This window comes from Microcebus murinus, chromosome 18 (genome assembly GCF_040939455.1).
Source record: "Microcebus murinus isolate Inina chromosome 18, M.murinus_Inina_mat1.0, whole genome shotgun sequence".
NCBI classification, from domain to species: domain Eukaryota; kingdom Metazoa; phylum Chordata; class Mammalia; order Primates; family Cheirogaleidae; genus Microcebus; species Microcebus murinus.
Genome location: NC_134121.1, coordinates 40,590,062 through 40,606,331, shown reverse-complemented (window position 1 = coordinate 40,606,331; position 16,270 = coordinate 40,590,062). Strand labels below are relative to the sequence as shown.

Sequence of the window (16,270 nt, the reverse complement as noted above, 5' to 3'; positions counted from 1 at the left end):
AGGAAGATAGATCTTGAATTCTAACTTAAGGGGAGTTATTAATGAAATCTTTTCTTTTTTGGAACTTTATATTGAACTATAATAATTATTAGCACCCAGAAGCCTCCTTCATGTCTTTTTCCCAGTCATATTAACTCCACAGATTAATTTTGGTTGGTTTTGAACCTTATAGAATCATTTGGCATATAGATTTTATTTTTGGAGATAGAATCTCACTGTCACCCAGGCTAGAGTACAGTGGCAACTTCCATCTCCTGGGCCCAAGTGATCCTCCTGCCTCGGCCTCTCAAGTAGCTGGGACTACAGGCATGCACCACCACAACTGGCTAGTTTTTTCTCTTTTGAGTAGAGACAGGGTCTTGCTCTTGCTCAGGCTGGTCTTAAACCCCTGAACTCGACCAATCCTTCCACCTCGGCCTCCCAGAATGCTAGGATTACAGGAGTGAGCCACCACACCTGGCCACATAAACTCATTTGTTCTGCCTTTTACTATGTGTGTTCGAGATTCATTTTTGTTGTTGCGTGTGGATGGAATTTGTTCTTGTTGTATAGTACTAGGGGTAATCTTCCTCTGTCTGCCTCTTTTTTTTTTTTTTTTTTTTGAGACAGAGTCTCGCTTTGTTTTCCAGGCTAGAGTGAGTGCCGTGGCGTCAGCCTAGCTCACAGCAACCTCAAACTCCTGGGCTCAAGCGATCCTCCTGCCTCAGCCTCCCGAGTAGCTGGGACTACAGGCATGCGCCACCATGCCCGGCTAATTTTTTTATATATATATCAGTTGGCCAATTAATTTCTTTCTATTTATAGTAGAGACGGGGTCTCGCTCTTGCTCAGGCTGGTTTTGAACTCCTGACCTTGAGCAATCCACCCGCCTCGGCCTCCCAAGAGCTAGGATTACAGGCGTGAGCCACAGCGCCCGGCCTGTCTGCCTCTTTTTTAACAAACACTATACTGAGATGAATCTTTGTAGAAGGGATAAAATAGGAAGGTTTTATATTTACTTCCCTGCAGCTTAAAGTCTGAAGACATTTGGGATTATTCACAGGATCTTTTGAGTTAAAAATGATTCTTTGAACAAAATCATGTGCCATATTCTTTCACTAGGATGAAAATGATGATGATGATGACTGGAACCCCTGCAAAGCAGCAGGGGTGTGCCTCATGCTTCTGGCCACCTGCTGTGAAGATGACATTGTCCCACATGTCCTCCCCTTCATTAAAGAACACATCAAGAACCCAGATTGGCGGTACCGGGATGCAGCAGTGATGGCTTTTGGCTGTATCTTGGAAGGACCAGAACCCAATCAGCTCAAACCACTAGTTATACAGGTGAAGCCAGGGAATTTTGGGAGTGGAAAGTGGGATATTTATTGTTTGTTTAAAGTTTTTCCTTGAAAGTGTGCTTTTAGTTTCAATAAAAACTGTAGTCATCCACAAAGTTTATTTCTAGATAGTCATTTGCTGTCACTGAGAGTAAAATATATTTCTTGGCTTTTTAAAAAATTACATAAGTCATGTGACCTAGAAACTTTCGGAAAAAAATACAGAAAAGGCCAAAAAGAAAAAATCAGTCTTTAATATCATTGCCTAGGGATAACACTCTTTTTTTTTCTCTCTTTTTTTTTTTTTTTTTTTGAGACAGAGTCTCGCTTTGTTGCCTAGGCTAGAGTGAGTGCCGTGGCGTCAGCCTAGCTCACAGCAACCTCAAACTCCTGGGCTCAAGCGATCCTTCTGTCTCAGCCTCCCAAGTAGCTGGGACTACAGGCATGAGCCACCATGCCCGGCTAATTTTTTCTATATATATTAGTTGGCCAATTAGTTTCTTTCTATTTATAGTAGAGACGGGGTCTCGCTCTTGCTCAGGCTGGTTTCGAACTCCCGACCTCGAGCAATCCGCCCGCCTCGGCCTCCCAGAGAGCTAGGATTACAGGCGTGAGCCACCGCGCCCGGCCTGGGATAACACTCTTAAGCTCAGTATTTATCCTTGCAGCTTTTTTTCCCTGTATACATGTATTTGCAATAGAATGAAGATTTTACTATGCAAGTCATCTTATAACTTGTTTTTCCCCTTAGTGTTCTATTATAAACATTACCCCATAATTTTTAATGATGGGATTATTTCTATCCTTTGGACAAAAATGACATTTATGTAATGAAAATATCATTATGAAAATGTATTTTGCTATTGTAAATGACACAAGAGTCCATTATAATTGAGTTTAGTGTATATAGAACTCAGTCTTTCAGGATATAGCCAGATGACATCATAATTGCATTCTGGGATCTCTACCTGAGTAATTCAATGCAGACTACTGAAAGCATTTACACCAAAATTTTTTTTTTTTTGAGACAGAGTCTCGCTTTGTTGCCTAGGCTAGAGTGAGTGCCATGGTGTCAGCCTAGCTCACAGCAACCTCAAACTCCTGGGCCCAAGGGATCCTCCTGCCTCAGCCTCCCAAGTAGCTGGGACTACAGGCATGCGCCACCATGCCCGGCTAATTTTTTCTATATATATTAGTTGGCCAATTAATTTCTTTCTATTTATAGTAGAGACGGGGTCTCGCTCTTGCTCAGGCTGGTTTCGAGCAATCCGCCCGCCTTGGCCTCTCAGAGAGCTAGGATTATAGGCGTGAGCCACCTCGCCCGGCCTACACCAAAATTTTAATAGAACTCTATACTAGGCTTTGTTGAAGAAAGTAGGACTTTTTCATATTTTACTTTTATTATTTTGATAGATATTTCACAAGCCTATCTTTCGAAATGACAGAAGCGTCTTAGTGGTGTTTTGAGTTAACCTATCCATCAGCATTTCTTTTTCTAATGTAGAATTTTGATTTTTGTTTTGTTTTGCTAATAACTGTTGTATTTTCAGGCTATGCCCACGCTAATAGAATTAATGAAAGACCCCAGTGTAGTTGTTCGAGATACAACTGCATGGACTGTAGGCAGAATTTGTGAACTGCTCCCTGAAGCTGCCATCAATGATGTCTACTTGGCTCCCCTACTGCAGTGTCTGATTGAGGGCCTCAGTGCTGAACCCAGAGTGGCTTCAAATGTGTGCTGGGTAAGGAATTTTCTTCCTGATAAGAAAAGGAGCTTGCCTGAGCCGTTTGCAAGCAAGTAGGAGGTGTGGGAGAGAAATGGATCTACCTCACTGGAAAGCTTTTTCTGAATAGCGTCTCCTTTCTAATTTCTTCAATTAAAATGTGAGAGAGATGCTAACTGCAGGAGCCAGCAAGAGCAGTTGACTCATTGTGACTGGTTCCTGAACCACTTAGAACAGTGGTAGTAACCCAGTGGGGAAACTATCTGGACTTGGTTCTCTTTCTTGAGTTGCTTGGGGACAAGAAATTTTGATTAAGGTAGAGGGTCATTGGCTACAGAAAGTACCATTGCTGAGAAGGGGGCAAGAGGGAAGGAAGGTAGGTGGACTAAGTGCTGCGTCAGTATAGGCTGAATGTAATTTATAAGGGACCTTTCAGGGTAAGTATAGGGAAGGAAGTTCAAATAAGAATGGGGTTAAGAACCTTTCTGTGAATGGAAAGAAAACATGAAATGTCAGATATTGGTGGTAGGTGAAAGTACTGTGCTGCTTAGAGAGTTGTGGGTAGATTATCAGACAAACAAAAAACAGTTAAAAAGATGCTTGTAAAATGTCAGGTTGTCTTGAGGTGACCTTGGCAGAAAAAGTTGGAAGTTCATTACCATTGCTTAAGGAAAAGTGTGGTAATCCTTGTTGTTAAGACAGAATCTCACTCCATTGCCCTGGGTAGAATTGCAGTGACATCATTGTAGCTTACTGCAACCTCCAGTGCCTGAACTCCAAGCAGTCCTTCTGCCTCAGCCTCCGGGGTAGCCAGAACTAAAGATGTGCTCCACAACGCCTGGCTGGGTTTTTATTTATTTATTTATTTTTCTTTTTGGTAGAGACAGAGTCTCACTCTTGCTCAGGCTGGTCTTGGAACTCCTGAGCGCAAGCTATCCTCCCACCTGGGCCTCCTGGAGTACTAGGATTACAGGCATGAGCCACCATGCCTGGCCAGTGGCTGGTGTGAGGTTCTTTTCAGGACTAATGTTAAATCTGCATTTCAGGCTTTCTCCAGTCTGGCTGAAGCTGCTTATGAAGCTGCAGATGTTGCTGATGATCAGGAAGAACCAGCTACTTATTGTTTATCTTCTTCATTTGAACTTATAGTTCAGAAGCTCCTAGAGACTACAGACAGGTAACTGATATTCCATAGAAATGGGTGATGTCTTTGCATCCAACTTTTTTTTTTTTTTTTGAGACAGAGTTTCACTTTGTCGCCCAGGCTAGAGTGATTGCCATGGCGTCAGCCTAGCTCACAGCAACCTCAAACTCCTGGGCTCAAGCAATCCTACTGCCTCAGCCTCCCAAGTAGCTAGGACTATAGGCATGCGCTACCATGCCCGGCTAATTTTTCTATATAATTAGTTGGCCAATTAATTTATTTCTATTTATAGTAGAGATGGGGTCTCGCTCTTGCTCAGGCTGGTTTTGAACTTCTGACCTCGAGCAGTCCGCCCACCTCGACCTCCCAGAGTGCTAGGATTACAGGCGTGAGCCACCGCGCCCGGCCTGCATCCACTTTTATTGCCTGGTGTGTGGAAGATTTCTAGCCTAATCATAGAAACATATACTGAGACAAGCCTTTACCTGCTCTGAAAGAATTAAAATAATCCTATAGTAGATTGATTATTTGTTTAAATATAAAAGAAGGAAAGAGAAAGATGTAGACTATGCCAGTCTTAGAATTGTTTAGTTTATAATTAATGTCTGGAAGTAGTCTCATTTCTCTACTTCTTTTTAGAGAGTAATTCTGCGGTCCCCAACCCCTTATGGGGCCTGTTAGGGGCTGCAGAGCTTCCTCCGCCATGGAAAAATAGTCTTCTATGAAACTGGTCTCTGGTGCCAAAAAGGTTGGGGACTGCTGGAGTAATTGATTTAGAGAGGTCCCTTCATTTTTTTTTTCTTCTTTCCTTCCTCCCTCTCTCCCTTTTCTTTTGTCCCTCCCTCCCCTCCCTTTCCTTCCCTTCCTTCCTTTCCTTTCTTCTCCTTTTTCCTTTGCTTTCCTTTTCGCCAAGCCACCTGTAGCAGACTTCATTTTTCAATCTTGACAGTTAACAGGAGTATTTGATTATGGTATAAGACATTATATTTATTCTGAATTTGATTACAACATTAAATCATTAGCTGCATTTTTATTTTTTTTAATTATCATTATTATTATTATTTTGAGACAGAGTCTTACTCTTTTGCCCAAACTGGAGTGCCGTGGCGTCAGGCTAGCTCACAGCAACCACAAACTCCTGGGCTCAAGCGATTCCTATTGCCTCAGCCTCTCCCGAGTATCTGAGACTACAGGCATGCACCACCATGCCCAGCTAATTTTTTCTATATATTTTTAGTTGGCCAATTAATTTCTTTCTATTTTTAGTAGAAACAGGGTCTCACTCTTGTTCAGGCTGGTTTCGAACCCCTGACCTTGAACAATCTGCCGCCTCAGCCTTCCAGAGTGCTAGGATTACAGGTGTGAGCCACTGCGCCCAGCCTATTAGCTGCCTTTTTGATATGGGGTAAAGAACTTGGGGCTAAACACAGCTGATTCAGAAACAGACTTTGGAAATTATTGTTGTTGTTGTTGTTTTGAGACAGTCTCTCACCATCTTCCCCGGGCTAGAATGCTGCAGTCATCAGCCTAGCTCACAGCAACCTCAAACTCATGGGCTCAATCAGTCCTCCTGCCTCAACCTCCTGGGTAGCTGAGACTACAGGCATGGACTACCACACCCAGCTAATTATTTTTATTTTTAGTCAACATAGAGTCTCGCTCTTGCTCTGGCTGGTCTCAAACTCTTGACCTCAAGCAATCCTCCCACCTTGGCCTCCCAGAGTGCTAGGATTACAGGTGTAAGCCATCACGCCTGGCCTGAAATGTTGTTTAAAGAGATTATATGTTGGGGATGACCTTTAATAATTCCTATTTTGTGTCAGCTATACCTAAAGCCATGAGCAAAGTAAACCATTAGGAAAGGAACTGGGTATAAAATCTTCCATTCTTAAATAGTTCATCTCTATTCCTCTGTTCAAGATTGTGTATAAAAACGTCTCGAAGATGAATGAAGAAAATTATGGTATCTTCATAGCTATTCAGGCAGCCTCTTAAATTGTCCACATGGGTTCTTTACCATTTCAAACTATTTTTCTTCCTATAATTTTAGCCCATTTCCAAAAGGGGCATTCTAAATTATAACCAAGTTTGAAGACTATAATGAATATAACCATTGGCTCAAAGGACTTTTTAAAATTTGGTTCCTGAATATTGTGTTGCCAGTCTCAAACCAGATCTGTAGTCATATCAGATTCTGGGTCCTTATTTTCAGCCAGACTATGTCTGTATTATTCTCTGTCCTTTCTTAGTTGAGGCGTTTAAGAGTTTTGCTGTGTTCCCTATAGACCTGATGGACACCAGAACAACCTAAGGAGTTCTGCATATGAATCTCTAATGGAAATTGTGAAAAACAGTGCCAAGGACTGTTACCCTGCAGTTCAAAAAACTACTTTGGTCATCATGGAACGACTGCAACAGGTGCTTCAGATGGAGGTAAGCCTTAAGAGTGCTCCTGGATATTGATGGGAATGGCCAGTACTTTTGACACATAGGTCTGTTTGCTAGACTATTCTCTCTTTTGGTGTTGAAGTATATATTTTCTCAGAAAGATACAAAAATTACAACTTATCATTCATTTCTTTTAATATTTATTTGAGATTTTTTTTTCTGGAAACCAAAAACGCAGGCATAATTTTTTAATTCTTAATTTTTATTTTCTTTAATTTTTTTGTTTCTACAACTTTAACATTTATATTACTTGTCACAAATGACTCCATACATGCATTGCAGTGTATACATTATGTGTGTTTTTTGTTTACCTTCCTACATTAGCATTAGTAAAGATTATTTAAATGGTCTGGGCATCTGCAGCAAAACTGCAAGGTTTTAATTTGGAACATTATGTTTTCTTCTTTTCCTTGTAGTCACATATCCAAAGCACATCCGATAGGATCCAGTTCAATGACCTTCAGTCTTTACTCTGCGCAACTCTTCAGGTATGATGGTGCTTATCACTTCTTAATAGTTCCAGGGAAGAGAATTCATATCTCAGTATAAGTTTATGTACACACACAACTCTGAAATGGTATAGATAATTGCAGTCAGAAGCTGTTTTCAAAAGGCTTTGGTCTATGGCTGATTGGGAGAGAGTAATTGCCTGCCTTCCTTTCTCATCTGTCCAGAAAATTCCAATTTGTCTTTTGCACAGTGTGGGGATGCAAACTTAAGTATGTGGTGATTCCTCCCAGCTATATAGCTAGTTTGTGTTGGCAACTTTGTTTTGTTGCTGGTTTTATTGAAACAGAGTTTCCCTCTGTTATGGGGGCTAGAGTGCTGTGGCATCATCATAGCTTACTGCAACTTCAAACTTTAGGCTCAAGCAATCTTCCTGCCTCAGCCTCCCGAGTAGCTGAGGATACAGGCATGTGCCACCATGCCCAGCTAAGTATTTTATTTTTTGTAGAGCTGGGGTCTCTCTATTGCCCAGGCTGGTCTCCAACTCCTAGCCTCAAGTGATCCTCTCAAGTTGGCCTCCCAAAGTGCTAGGATTATAGGAGTGAGCCACACTCAGCCCTGTATTGGCAACTTTAGTCTTGGTTTTCATTAGGTTGTCCAAGCCTAGCTCAGTCAGATTCAGTTCCCAGCTATTGTTCACTTGGTTAAAAGTACAGCCTTGGGTTCCTGCTATCATCTTTTGAAACATTTGCTGTTGGAAGCGTTATTATAATTTATAATGCTTTGTATTCATAGTAGACTCTGGTTCTGAGGAGAGGTTGAGAAAAAAATAAAATGTCACTCTTCACTCATGCAGTAGCTGAGGAGCTATTCCCTTAGAGCAGGAATACCCAGGAATTTTATATCTGAAGCTTTCGGTACTGGATGTTAGTATTCAGTGACACTAGTTTATCCTATCTGTGAATTCCCTTCTCTTTATCTCAGACTTTATTGTTTAAAGCATGACTATTAGGAGTTCTTTTCTCATCAGACAAAATATAGGAATGATTCAGTGAAATTAGTTGAAGCAAGCAAAAGAGCATGGGGGGACATTGGATAAGTATGCATTGAGAGAAGTCAAGTTGGCTTCATTTTATCAAGACTATTTTTAGACCATCATGTGTAAATAGGTTAAAGAGCACTAAAATGACATGACCTTTAAAGCTGAACTAATTTAACTATAAGACTAGAATATGAAAGCTACCTACCAGTGGATTTGTCAGACACTAAGACAAAAATGAAATACAGAGGGATTGACTTTCAAAATGGACATTCAGCTCCTGTTCTGAACTGAGAAACAGATGTTAAAGTGAAAGTTTGATTGCAGATTATTTGTACTGTCAGAGTTTTTGAGTATAAAAAATACATTCGAACTTTACAAAAGAAAAAAGAATCAAGGGTCTACTTAATTGATTTAAAAAGAAAAGGTGGCTGGGCGCAGTAGCTCATGCCTATAATCCTAGCACTCTGGGAGGCCGAGGTGAGCAGATTGCTCCAGGTCAGGAGTTCGAAACCAGCCTGAGCAAGACCCTATCTCTACTATAAATAGAAAGAAATTAATTGGCCAACTAATATATATATAGAAAAAATGAGCCGGGCATGGTGGCGCATGCCTGTAGTCCCAGCTACGTTGGAGGCTGGAGGCAGCAGGATTGCTTGAACCCAGGAGTTTGAGGTTGCTGTGAGCTAGGCTGATGCCACGCACTCACGCTAGCCTGGGCAACAAAGCGAGGCTCTGTCTCAAAAATAAGTTAATTAATTAAATAAAATAAATAGAGACTGTGTCTCAAAAATAATTGATTAATTAATTAATTAATTGATTGATTGATTGATATGAAAAGAAAAGGTGTAGCATTTTGATTGAAAGGTATGGAATTGACCAGTCATATACTCTTGTCCATTTCACAGAATGTTCTCCGGAAAGTGCAACATCAAGATGCTTTACAGATCTCTGATGTGGTTATGGCCTCTCTGTTGAGGATGTTCCAAAGCACAGCTGGGTCTGGGGGAGTACAAGAAGATGCCCTGATGGCAGTTAGCACACTGGTGGAAGGTCAGTGAGCACTAATGGGGCAGGGAATGTCTTTAAAATACAGGTGTTTCTGATTTCAGAAATCAGAAAGCATAGTCCTTTTACTGAGCATGAGTTAGTTCAAAGTAAGATTGAACTTAAATGTAAGTTTTTATAACTGCCTTGCCCCTCTGCTTGTAGTAAATGGGGAGCAAGTTTGCAACTGAGACTGGCAGTGCTCTTGAGGGGGGTAACTGTTAATACATGTCTCATGTTCATCAGGTTCCTTCTTACCCCTGAAAGTCCACTTGCTTTATTGAGGTCTGGCTCCTATCAAAGATGGAGAAAGCAAACGTTTCTGTTTTCTTTCCTGGCACTTGGTATCTCCTGGTTCAGGTTGTAATGCTTTGGACTCAGGTTGACACATCCTGGGTGCCTGGTATGGGATGGAATAAAAGCATCAAGTGAGTTCTAGGAATTAATTGATTTTCTGATTATTACATGTCAGGCTATGCAAAATTGCTTTAGGGAAGCCAAATCTAACTTAAGACTCTTTGAAGGGCTATTAAAAAGCACTTTAGAAACCTGGAATGCCTCTTCAGGGGGGTCACCTGTGAGTAGATTACTAAGGCCATTACCTGAAGATCATTTTCCTGCAAACCCAGACCTATTTCTGGCATAAATAACCTAGATCCAACTGGTCTGGCAACATATGACCACCCTGAAAGGACAAAGAAGTTAATTTTGGCTCCTAGAGTAGCTGATTGGGACCTGAAGCCCAGTGTTGCTTTTCCTGGGCTGTGGCTTGTTAAGCCCTTGATGGGATTGCCTAAGGACCCTGTTTGAAGCTAGCCGGCAGAGAGCACATGGTATAATCAGATGAGGGGGTGAACAAGAGGCTGTATTGCTGGCTCAGCCGATTCAAAATTAACCTTGCCATTCCTTGAGAGCCAATACCGCCTTGTTGTTTTAGCCAGATTAACACCCTATTCTGTGGAGAATTGGTGTTATCTCTATAGCTTAAGAGTTAGGCCCTTCCAGCAGTAATAAATTTGGTTTATGTGAGACAGCCTTAGTGTCTTCATGATGGGATCAGTAATTAACTCACACTCCACTCAGCCTGTTGAGTGAATACATTTTGGGAGAGCTAGGATGGGTGATTTTTACTCGCGTCCGTTATTCTGTGGTGTCATCGTTAGCTAATAGTTTGTTCCATTACAGTGTTGGGTGGTGAATTCCTGAAGTACATGGAGGCCTTTAAACCCTTCTTGGGCATTGGATTGAAAAATTATGCTGAGTACCAGGTAGGGTACACTTTTCGGAATATGTTTATATTCTCATATATACCTGTTGGACACTAATATAGACAAAATCAGGTTCCTATAGCCTAGGTAGTTTTCCCCTATGCATTGTCCTACAAGTCGAGCTACCATCAAACTGAAAGTGGTCAGTGAAAAACAAGATATTGGATGCACCAGAAAGAGGAGGACAAGATGACTATTTGCCTAGGCAGTGTTAATGCCAAGGGAGCTGTAAAGTTACGCTGTGAGCACCCTGAAGAGCAAGGATTTTCTTTCTTTATTTATTTATTTTTTTAAACCACCCACTTCTGCCACCACCATCCTGGTTGAATATTGTTTTTTCTGTCCTTTCTTAACGATATCTCAGATAGTCTTAGTTTTCCTCCTGTCATATTGGTTGTTAAAAATTAATCTCAGCAGAGAAAGAGTGTTAGCTTCTTTGACTCTAGGTTCAAGTGATAAAGGCCCAACAGCTAGGTAAAAATAATGCCTTACCCACAGACGGCCTTTTCTGTTTGGGAGCTTATCTCCTTGATTCTTGGCAGGTTTGTTTGGCAGCTGTGGGCTTAGTGGGAGACTTATGCCGTGCCCTGCAATCCAACATCATACCTTTCTGTGATGAGGTGATGCAGCTGCTGCTGGAGAATTTGGGGGTGAGTGCACACAATTTAGTTAACCAGTCTTTGAAGAAATGATCAATTAGAAAAAGTGAAACATTAAGGTCCGTGATGGGGAGCTGTAATTTCTCAGGACATGGCTGTGGGCTTATGAAGAAGGGAATTGTTCATTTTCACAGATGATTCTAAAGAAGCATTGTAAGGTTAATAATTAAAGGAATGTGTGCTCTACTTTGGTTTTTAACAAAACAAAAACAGTTAAAGTACAAAGGAAAAGTATATATAGATGTTCCTCAACTTATGATGGGGTTAGGTCCCATAAACCCATTGTAAATTTTAAAAATTAGTGGGATGCAGTGGCACACACTGCCACTTTGGAGTCTGAGATGAGAGGATCGCTTGAGCCCAGGATTTAGAGGCTGCTGTGAACCATAATCATGCCACTACACTCCATCCTGGGCAATAGAGCGAGACTCTTATCTCTACGAAAAATTTAAATGAAATGAAATTAGCAGTCGCTTATTACAAATGAAAGTTTCCTGAGTCTTTGGGCCAAAACAATTTTGAATTTTATTAATTCATTTTCCTTTTCTTCCTTGTCAGAATGAGAATGTCCACAGGTCTGTGAAGCCACAGATTCTGTCAGTGTTTGGGGATATTGCCCTTGCTATTGGTGGAGAGTTTAAAAAATACTTAGAGGTTGTATTGAATACTCTTCAACAGGCCTCCCAAGCCCAGGTGGACAAGGTAAGCTTAAAGCCATCTTGCTATCAATAAGTCCAACTCTACGTAGAGGAGAGGGACTATTGCCAAACATACAACTAAAAGTGATCGGTATGATGGAGGTTCTATTCTTTGTCTCTTACAGTCAGACTATGACATGGTGGATTATCTGAATGAGCTAAGGGAAGGCTGCTTGGAAGCCTATACCGGAATCGTCCAGGGATTGAAGGGTGATCAGGAGAACGTACACCGTTGAGTATATAACCCAATTCCCTAAGTCCACTGGCCAGTGTGCACTTTGCAAGATGGGCTGTGTCAGTCATTCTGTAGCTCACTGTGAACTAGCACCTGTTGCTTAAAGAAGGGAGACAAGGGAGTAGTGCCCTGATGAGGCGTGGCTTGGGGGAGGCTATGACTTTATTATTTTTGCTTCCCCTTCTTCTGCTTCTTAGTCTCACATTTCTTGAGTATTGCAAGGGATGGGATCCAGTAGGGCTGTTGGAAAAAACTACAGCAGAAGTGCTGATTGCTTTCAATACTGACCAGGAGTGGCAGTTGTTGAGCACCCTCCCAGCCCCCAAAGCTGAAATGGGGAATCAGAATTCTTCTGTCACCTGGTGTTTCTTTTACTAACTAGGGAAATATTTGTGCTTTACCCTTTGACATCACTGACTCAAGAAAAAGTTCTGATAACATGTTCCTTATGTATTATATTTGCTTATAGGAAGAGGAATGTTTGTGTCTTCTGTTGACTTTAGAGTGCCATGGCGTCAGCCTAGCTCACAGCAACCTCAAACTCCTGGGCTCAAGCGATCCTCCTGCCTCAGCCTCCCGAGTAGCTGGGACTATAGGCATGCACCACCATGCCCGGCTAATTTTTTCTATATATTTTTAGTTGGCCAATTAATTTCTTTCTATTTTTTTTAGTAGAGACTGGGTCTTGCTCTTGCTCAGGCTGGTTTCGAACTCCTGACCTTGAGTGATCCTCCCACTTCAGCCTCTCAGAGTGCTAGAATTACAGGCGTGAGCCACTGTGCCTGGCCAAGAATGGCATTTTAATATGAGGAAGAATAATTTGATATAACTGTATGCAACTGGTTATCCAGCTTGAACCTTGTTGATATGGGTAGAATAGTTGGAAATTTTGAAAAGGAGTGTAGTCCTGCCAAATATGGAATGACTTTATCAAATCTTCTCTTTTTTATAGCGGATGTGATGCTGGTACAACCCCGAGTAGAATTTATTCTTTCTTTCATTGACCACATTGCTGGGGATGAAGATCATACAGATGGAGTAGTAGCTTGTGCTGCTGGACTAATAGGGTGAGTAGTACCTTCCTTCCAAGAGCTGGATGGGACTTCTCATGGAAAATGAGGATACCTGTGGTAAAGAATTTTGAGAGTAATGTGAATGGTAACAACCCACTTCTTAAGAATATTGGTCTTGAGCTCGAAGACATGGATTCTAGTTCTGATTTTTACCATAAATTAGCTGTTTAACCTTGGGTGAGTTATTCTACCTCTTTAGACCTAATTTTAGGTCTCTTTTAGCCCTGTTGGAAGCAGGTGTTAGACTTACCTCTAAAATTGGCCAAGAAATTCATAGCTAGCTTAGCAGTGGTTTGGAAGGCTCTTAAAACAGGATGCTGGTATGGGGCCAGGAGCTCATTCACAAGTGTATTTATTTTGTACAGGGACTTATGTACAGCATTTGGGAAGGATGTACTGAAATTAGTAGAAGCTAGGCCAATGATCCATGAATTGTTAACTGAAGGACGGAGATCAAAGACTAACAAGGCAAAAACCCTTGCTACATGGGCAACAAAAGAACTGAGGAAACTGAAGAACCAAGCTTGGTAAGAGCTTGTTTCCTCTGTCTTCTTTCTTCTTCTTGCTTGGGGAGGAAGGACATTTTCTTTAGGCTGTTCTTGCAAGGGCTGCTTTCTAGTATTTGGTTTGCACTCTTTCTCATATAGGTGCTTCTGAGTTAGGCTTTTGTTCCTCAGCCTTGTACTAGTGGAAGAGACAGTCAAACTCGGTCTTTTCTTGAGCCAAATACTTGATTCCTCGTGGTGACGGAGAACAGAATTTATATAAATGGAATTCACTGAGATTCCCAGGAAATTTTGCGGCGTCAATAATACAATCATCAATAATGGCATTTTCCTCTCATTCTCTCTCTTTCTCTCTCTCTTTGACAGGGTCTTGCTCTGTTGCCCGGGCTAGAGTGCAGTGGTATCAGCATATATACTGCAACCTCAAACTCCTGGGCTCAAGCCTCCCAAGTAGCTAGGACTATAGGCACATGACACTATGTCCGGCTAATTTTTATTTTCTTCTTAACTATTCAGTTATCTTACTCCACAGATATCGGTAAATTTGGCTCTTTTGGGTTTCCCTTCCACCCTCAGGTAGGTGTTAATGAGAGTAGGTTGATTGCACATTGGAAGAGAAGAAAGATCTTTGGTTCTTGGAAAGCTGACAAATTCAGTTCAGGCCTAAGAGCTTATAATTGTAGGAATCAGGCATTTGGCTTAACTGGATATATGTGATCTCAATGATTGACCTTTTTTTCTCATCTGTTTTTTAGATCTGTTACCATTGGGATGATAACCTGAGGACCCCCACTGGAAATCTCCAATCTTTTGAAAAACCCGGAAGTGAGGAGTGTGCACGGATGCTGAATGTTTGGGAATGAGAGGATGAGTGAGTGAGGCTTGAAAACACACCACATTGAAAATCCTGCCACAGCAGCAGCCGCAGCCGCCAACAGCAGCGCTGTTAGTGAGCTAAGTAAGCACTGACTTCATAGAAAACCATAACATCGGCCATCTTGGAAAACAGAAAAACAATGGATTTACTGGCTTATAAAAAAGAAAAGAGAAAGAAAGAAAGCTATCTCTTCCCAGGAGAGGCTAGGACTAGCTTTTCTGTCTTTTGGCCGGTGCTGAGTGGAATGACTGGTTTAGGAGAGAAGGAGGGACTGGGTTCAGCTGTGGTGCTTTGTTGTAAAAGGCAACCTGGCCTTTGCTACTGAGGAGAAAGATGGAGCCTGGGTCTCAAGCCCCCCTTCGCTGTACCTTTGCCACACGGTACTGTATGCTTGCCGGCTAGAAGGAGGGTGCGGGGTTTTTTAAAGTCTGAGAATGAATGTGTGTGAGTGAGGCGGTATCCACATTCTCAACTTCAAGTCATTGCAGTTTCTTTTTCCCAGAAAACAAGGGGTTAGATGTTGCATTTCATAAAACTAACTGAAGTTCTGTCTACTGATGCAGCACAAGAGATGTAAAAAAAAAAACAAAAAAAAAAAAGGAAAGATGCTCTTTAGGTTTTGTTTTGTTTTGTTTTTTAATTATTCTAGGGAAAACACTGACGAATGGTCAGAGCTCCTATCCTGATCTTTTCATCAAGGCGCCTTTCCTAATAATATGGTTCAACTGTGAATGTAGAAGTGGGGGGGAGGGGGGAGAAAAAGAAAACTCTGGAGTTAGAGGATATAGAAAAATAAAAGTACAATTGTTACAAATAAAGAATGCAGACTTCAAAAAAAGCCACAACCCAAACAAACCAAAATTTAAATGCTCAGAATTGGCAGCACAAGAGAAAAGCTCTCTCCTGACTTATATCGTGGCAGTCTGAACGCCCCCAGAAAATTGTGCCAAAGAATTTAGAATACACATACAATAAAAGTAAATATACACACACACAGAAAACAGCAAACTTCAGGTAACTATTTTGGATTGCAAACAAGGATAAATTTAATGTTCAAACAATCTGATAAAATAACCATTTGGAAACTGCTTGGCCTTCTGTTCTCTTTTATTTGACTACAATGTGGTATTGGTCTCTTGCTGCACTTCAAAACCAACTAACCAACAAAACAAAAAATAATGTGTGTGTGTAAATATATACAACACACTAACTAGAACTTTTGTGATTAAAAATGGCACTTGAAAAAGGTTATATTTTTCCACTGAAGTTGAAGATTAATAAAATGGTGTCAAACATTCCCCTGGTCACACACTTTAATATTTTTTTAGAAGTGTGATGTGGTGTGATTATCATAAATCAGACTTAATTATTTTCCCTTTTACAAGGGAATGAGGCACCCATAATTTTAGAATCTTTCAGCAATAAGGAGGGATGTCGGTAAGCTTTGATTCCCTTTTGGTTCTGCAGTTACTAGGAGTTTTTGCTGGCATTTTGAATATGCTGCTTTCAGGAAAATGAAGGAAGTTTTAAAATTGCTTCCTGGTCTTTAGAGGACTAAAAAATAAGACCCTCATTCCCACTTTCATTTCCATTCTAGCAAAATGTACGGGCTTATGTTTTTCTCCATCCCTTTGCATCTTCCCTCCCCGTCCAAGCCTTCCTTTCATAAGTGAGATTGGCTTGGTTTTGCCCATCCATATGGCAGCATCTCTAATAGCTCTTGTACAGGGTATCAGATATTGTGCCTTTTGGTGCCAGGTTCAAAGTCAAGTGCCGATCTATGAAC

At 41.2% G+C, this 16,270-nt stretch overlaps 1 protein-coding gene across 1 annotated transcript in view; it reads left to right on the top strand.

Annotated features, from left to right (window-relative positions):
- Positions 1-15,572, top strand: part of KPNB1 (karyopherin subunit beta 1) — a 29,586-nt gene extending 14,014 nt beyond the window's left edge. The window contains exons 10-22 of the mRNA XM_012765968.3: positions 1,102-1,326; positions 2,870-3,061; positions 4,090-4,220; positions 6,473-6,620; positions 7,052-7,123; positions 9,030-9,174; positions 10,354-10,436; positions 10,979-11,086; positions 11,654-11,797; positions 11,919-12,024; positions 12,981-13,095; positions 13,467-13,628; positions 14,363-15,572. Coding sequence (XP_012621422.3) covers positions 1,102-1,326; positions 2,870-3,061; positions 4,090-4,220; positions 6,473-6,620; positions 7,052-7,123; positions 9,030-9,174; positions 10,354-10,436; positions 10,979-11,086; positions 11,654-11,797; positions 11,919-12,024; positions 12,981-13,095; positions 13,467-13,628; position 14,363 — 1,632 coding nt within the window. The 3' untranslated portion in view covers positions 14,364-15,572. The remainder of the gene's footprint in view (positions 1-1,101; positions 1,327-2,869; positions 3,062-4,089; positions 4,221-6,472; positions 6,621-7,051; positions 7,124-9,029; positions 9,175-10,353; positions 10,437-10,978; positions 11,087-11,653; positions 11,798-11,918; positions 12,025-12,980; positions 13,096-13,466; positions 13,629-14,362) is intronic.
- The last annotated feature ends 698 nt before the right edge of the window (positions 15,573-16,270 follow it).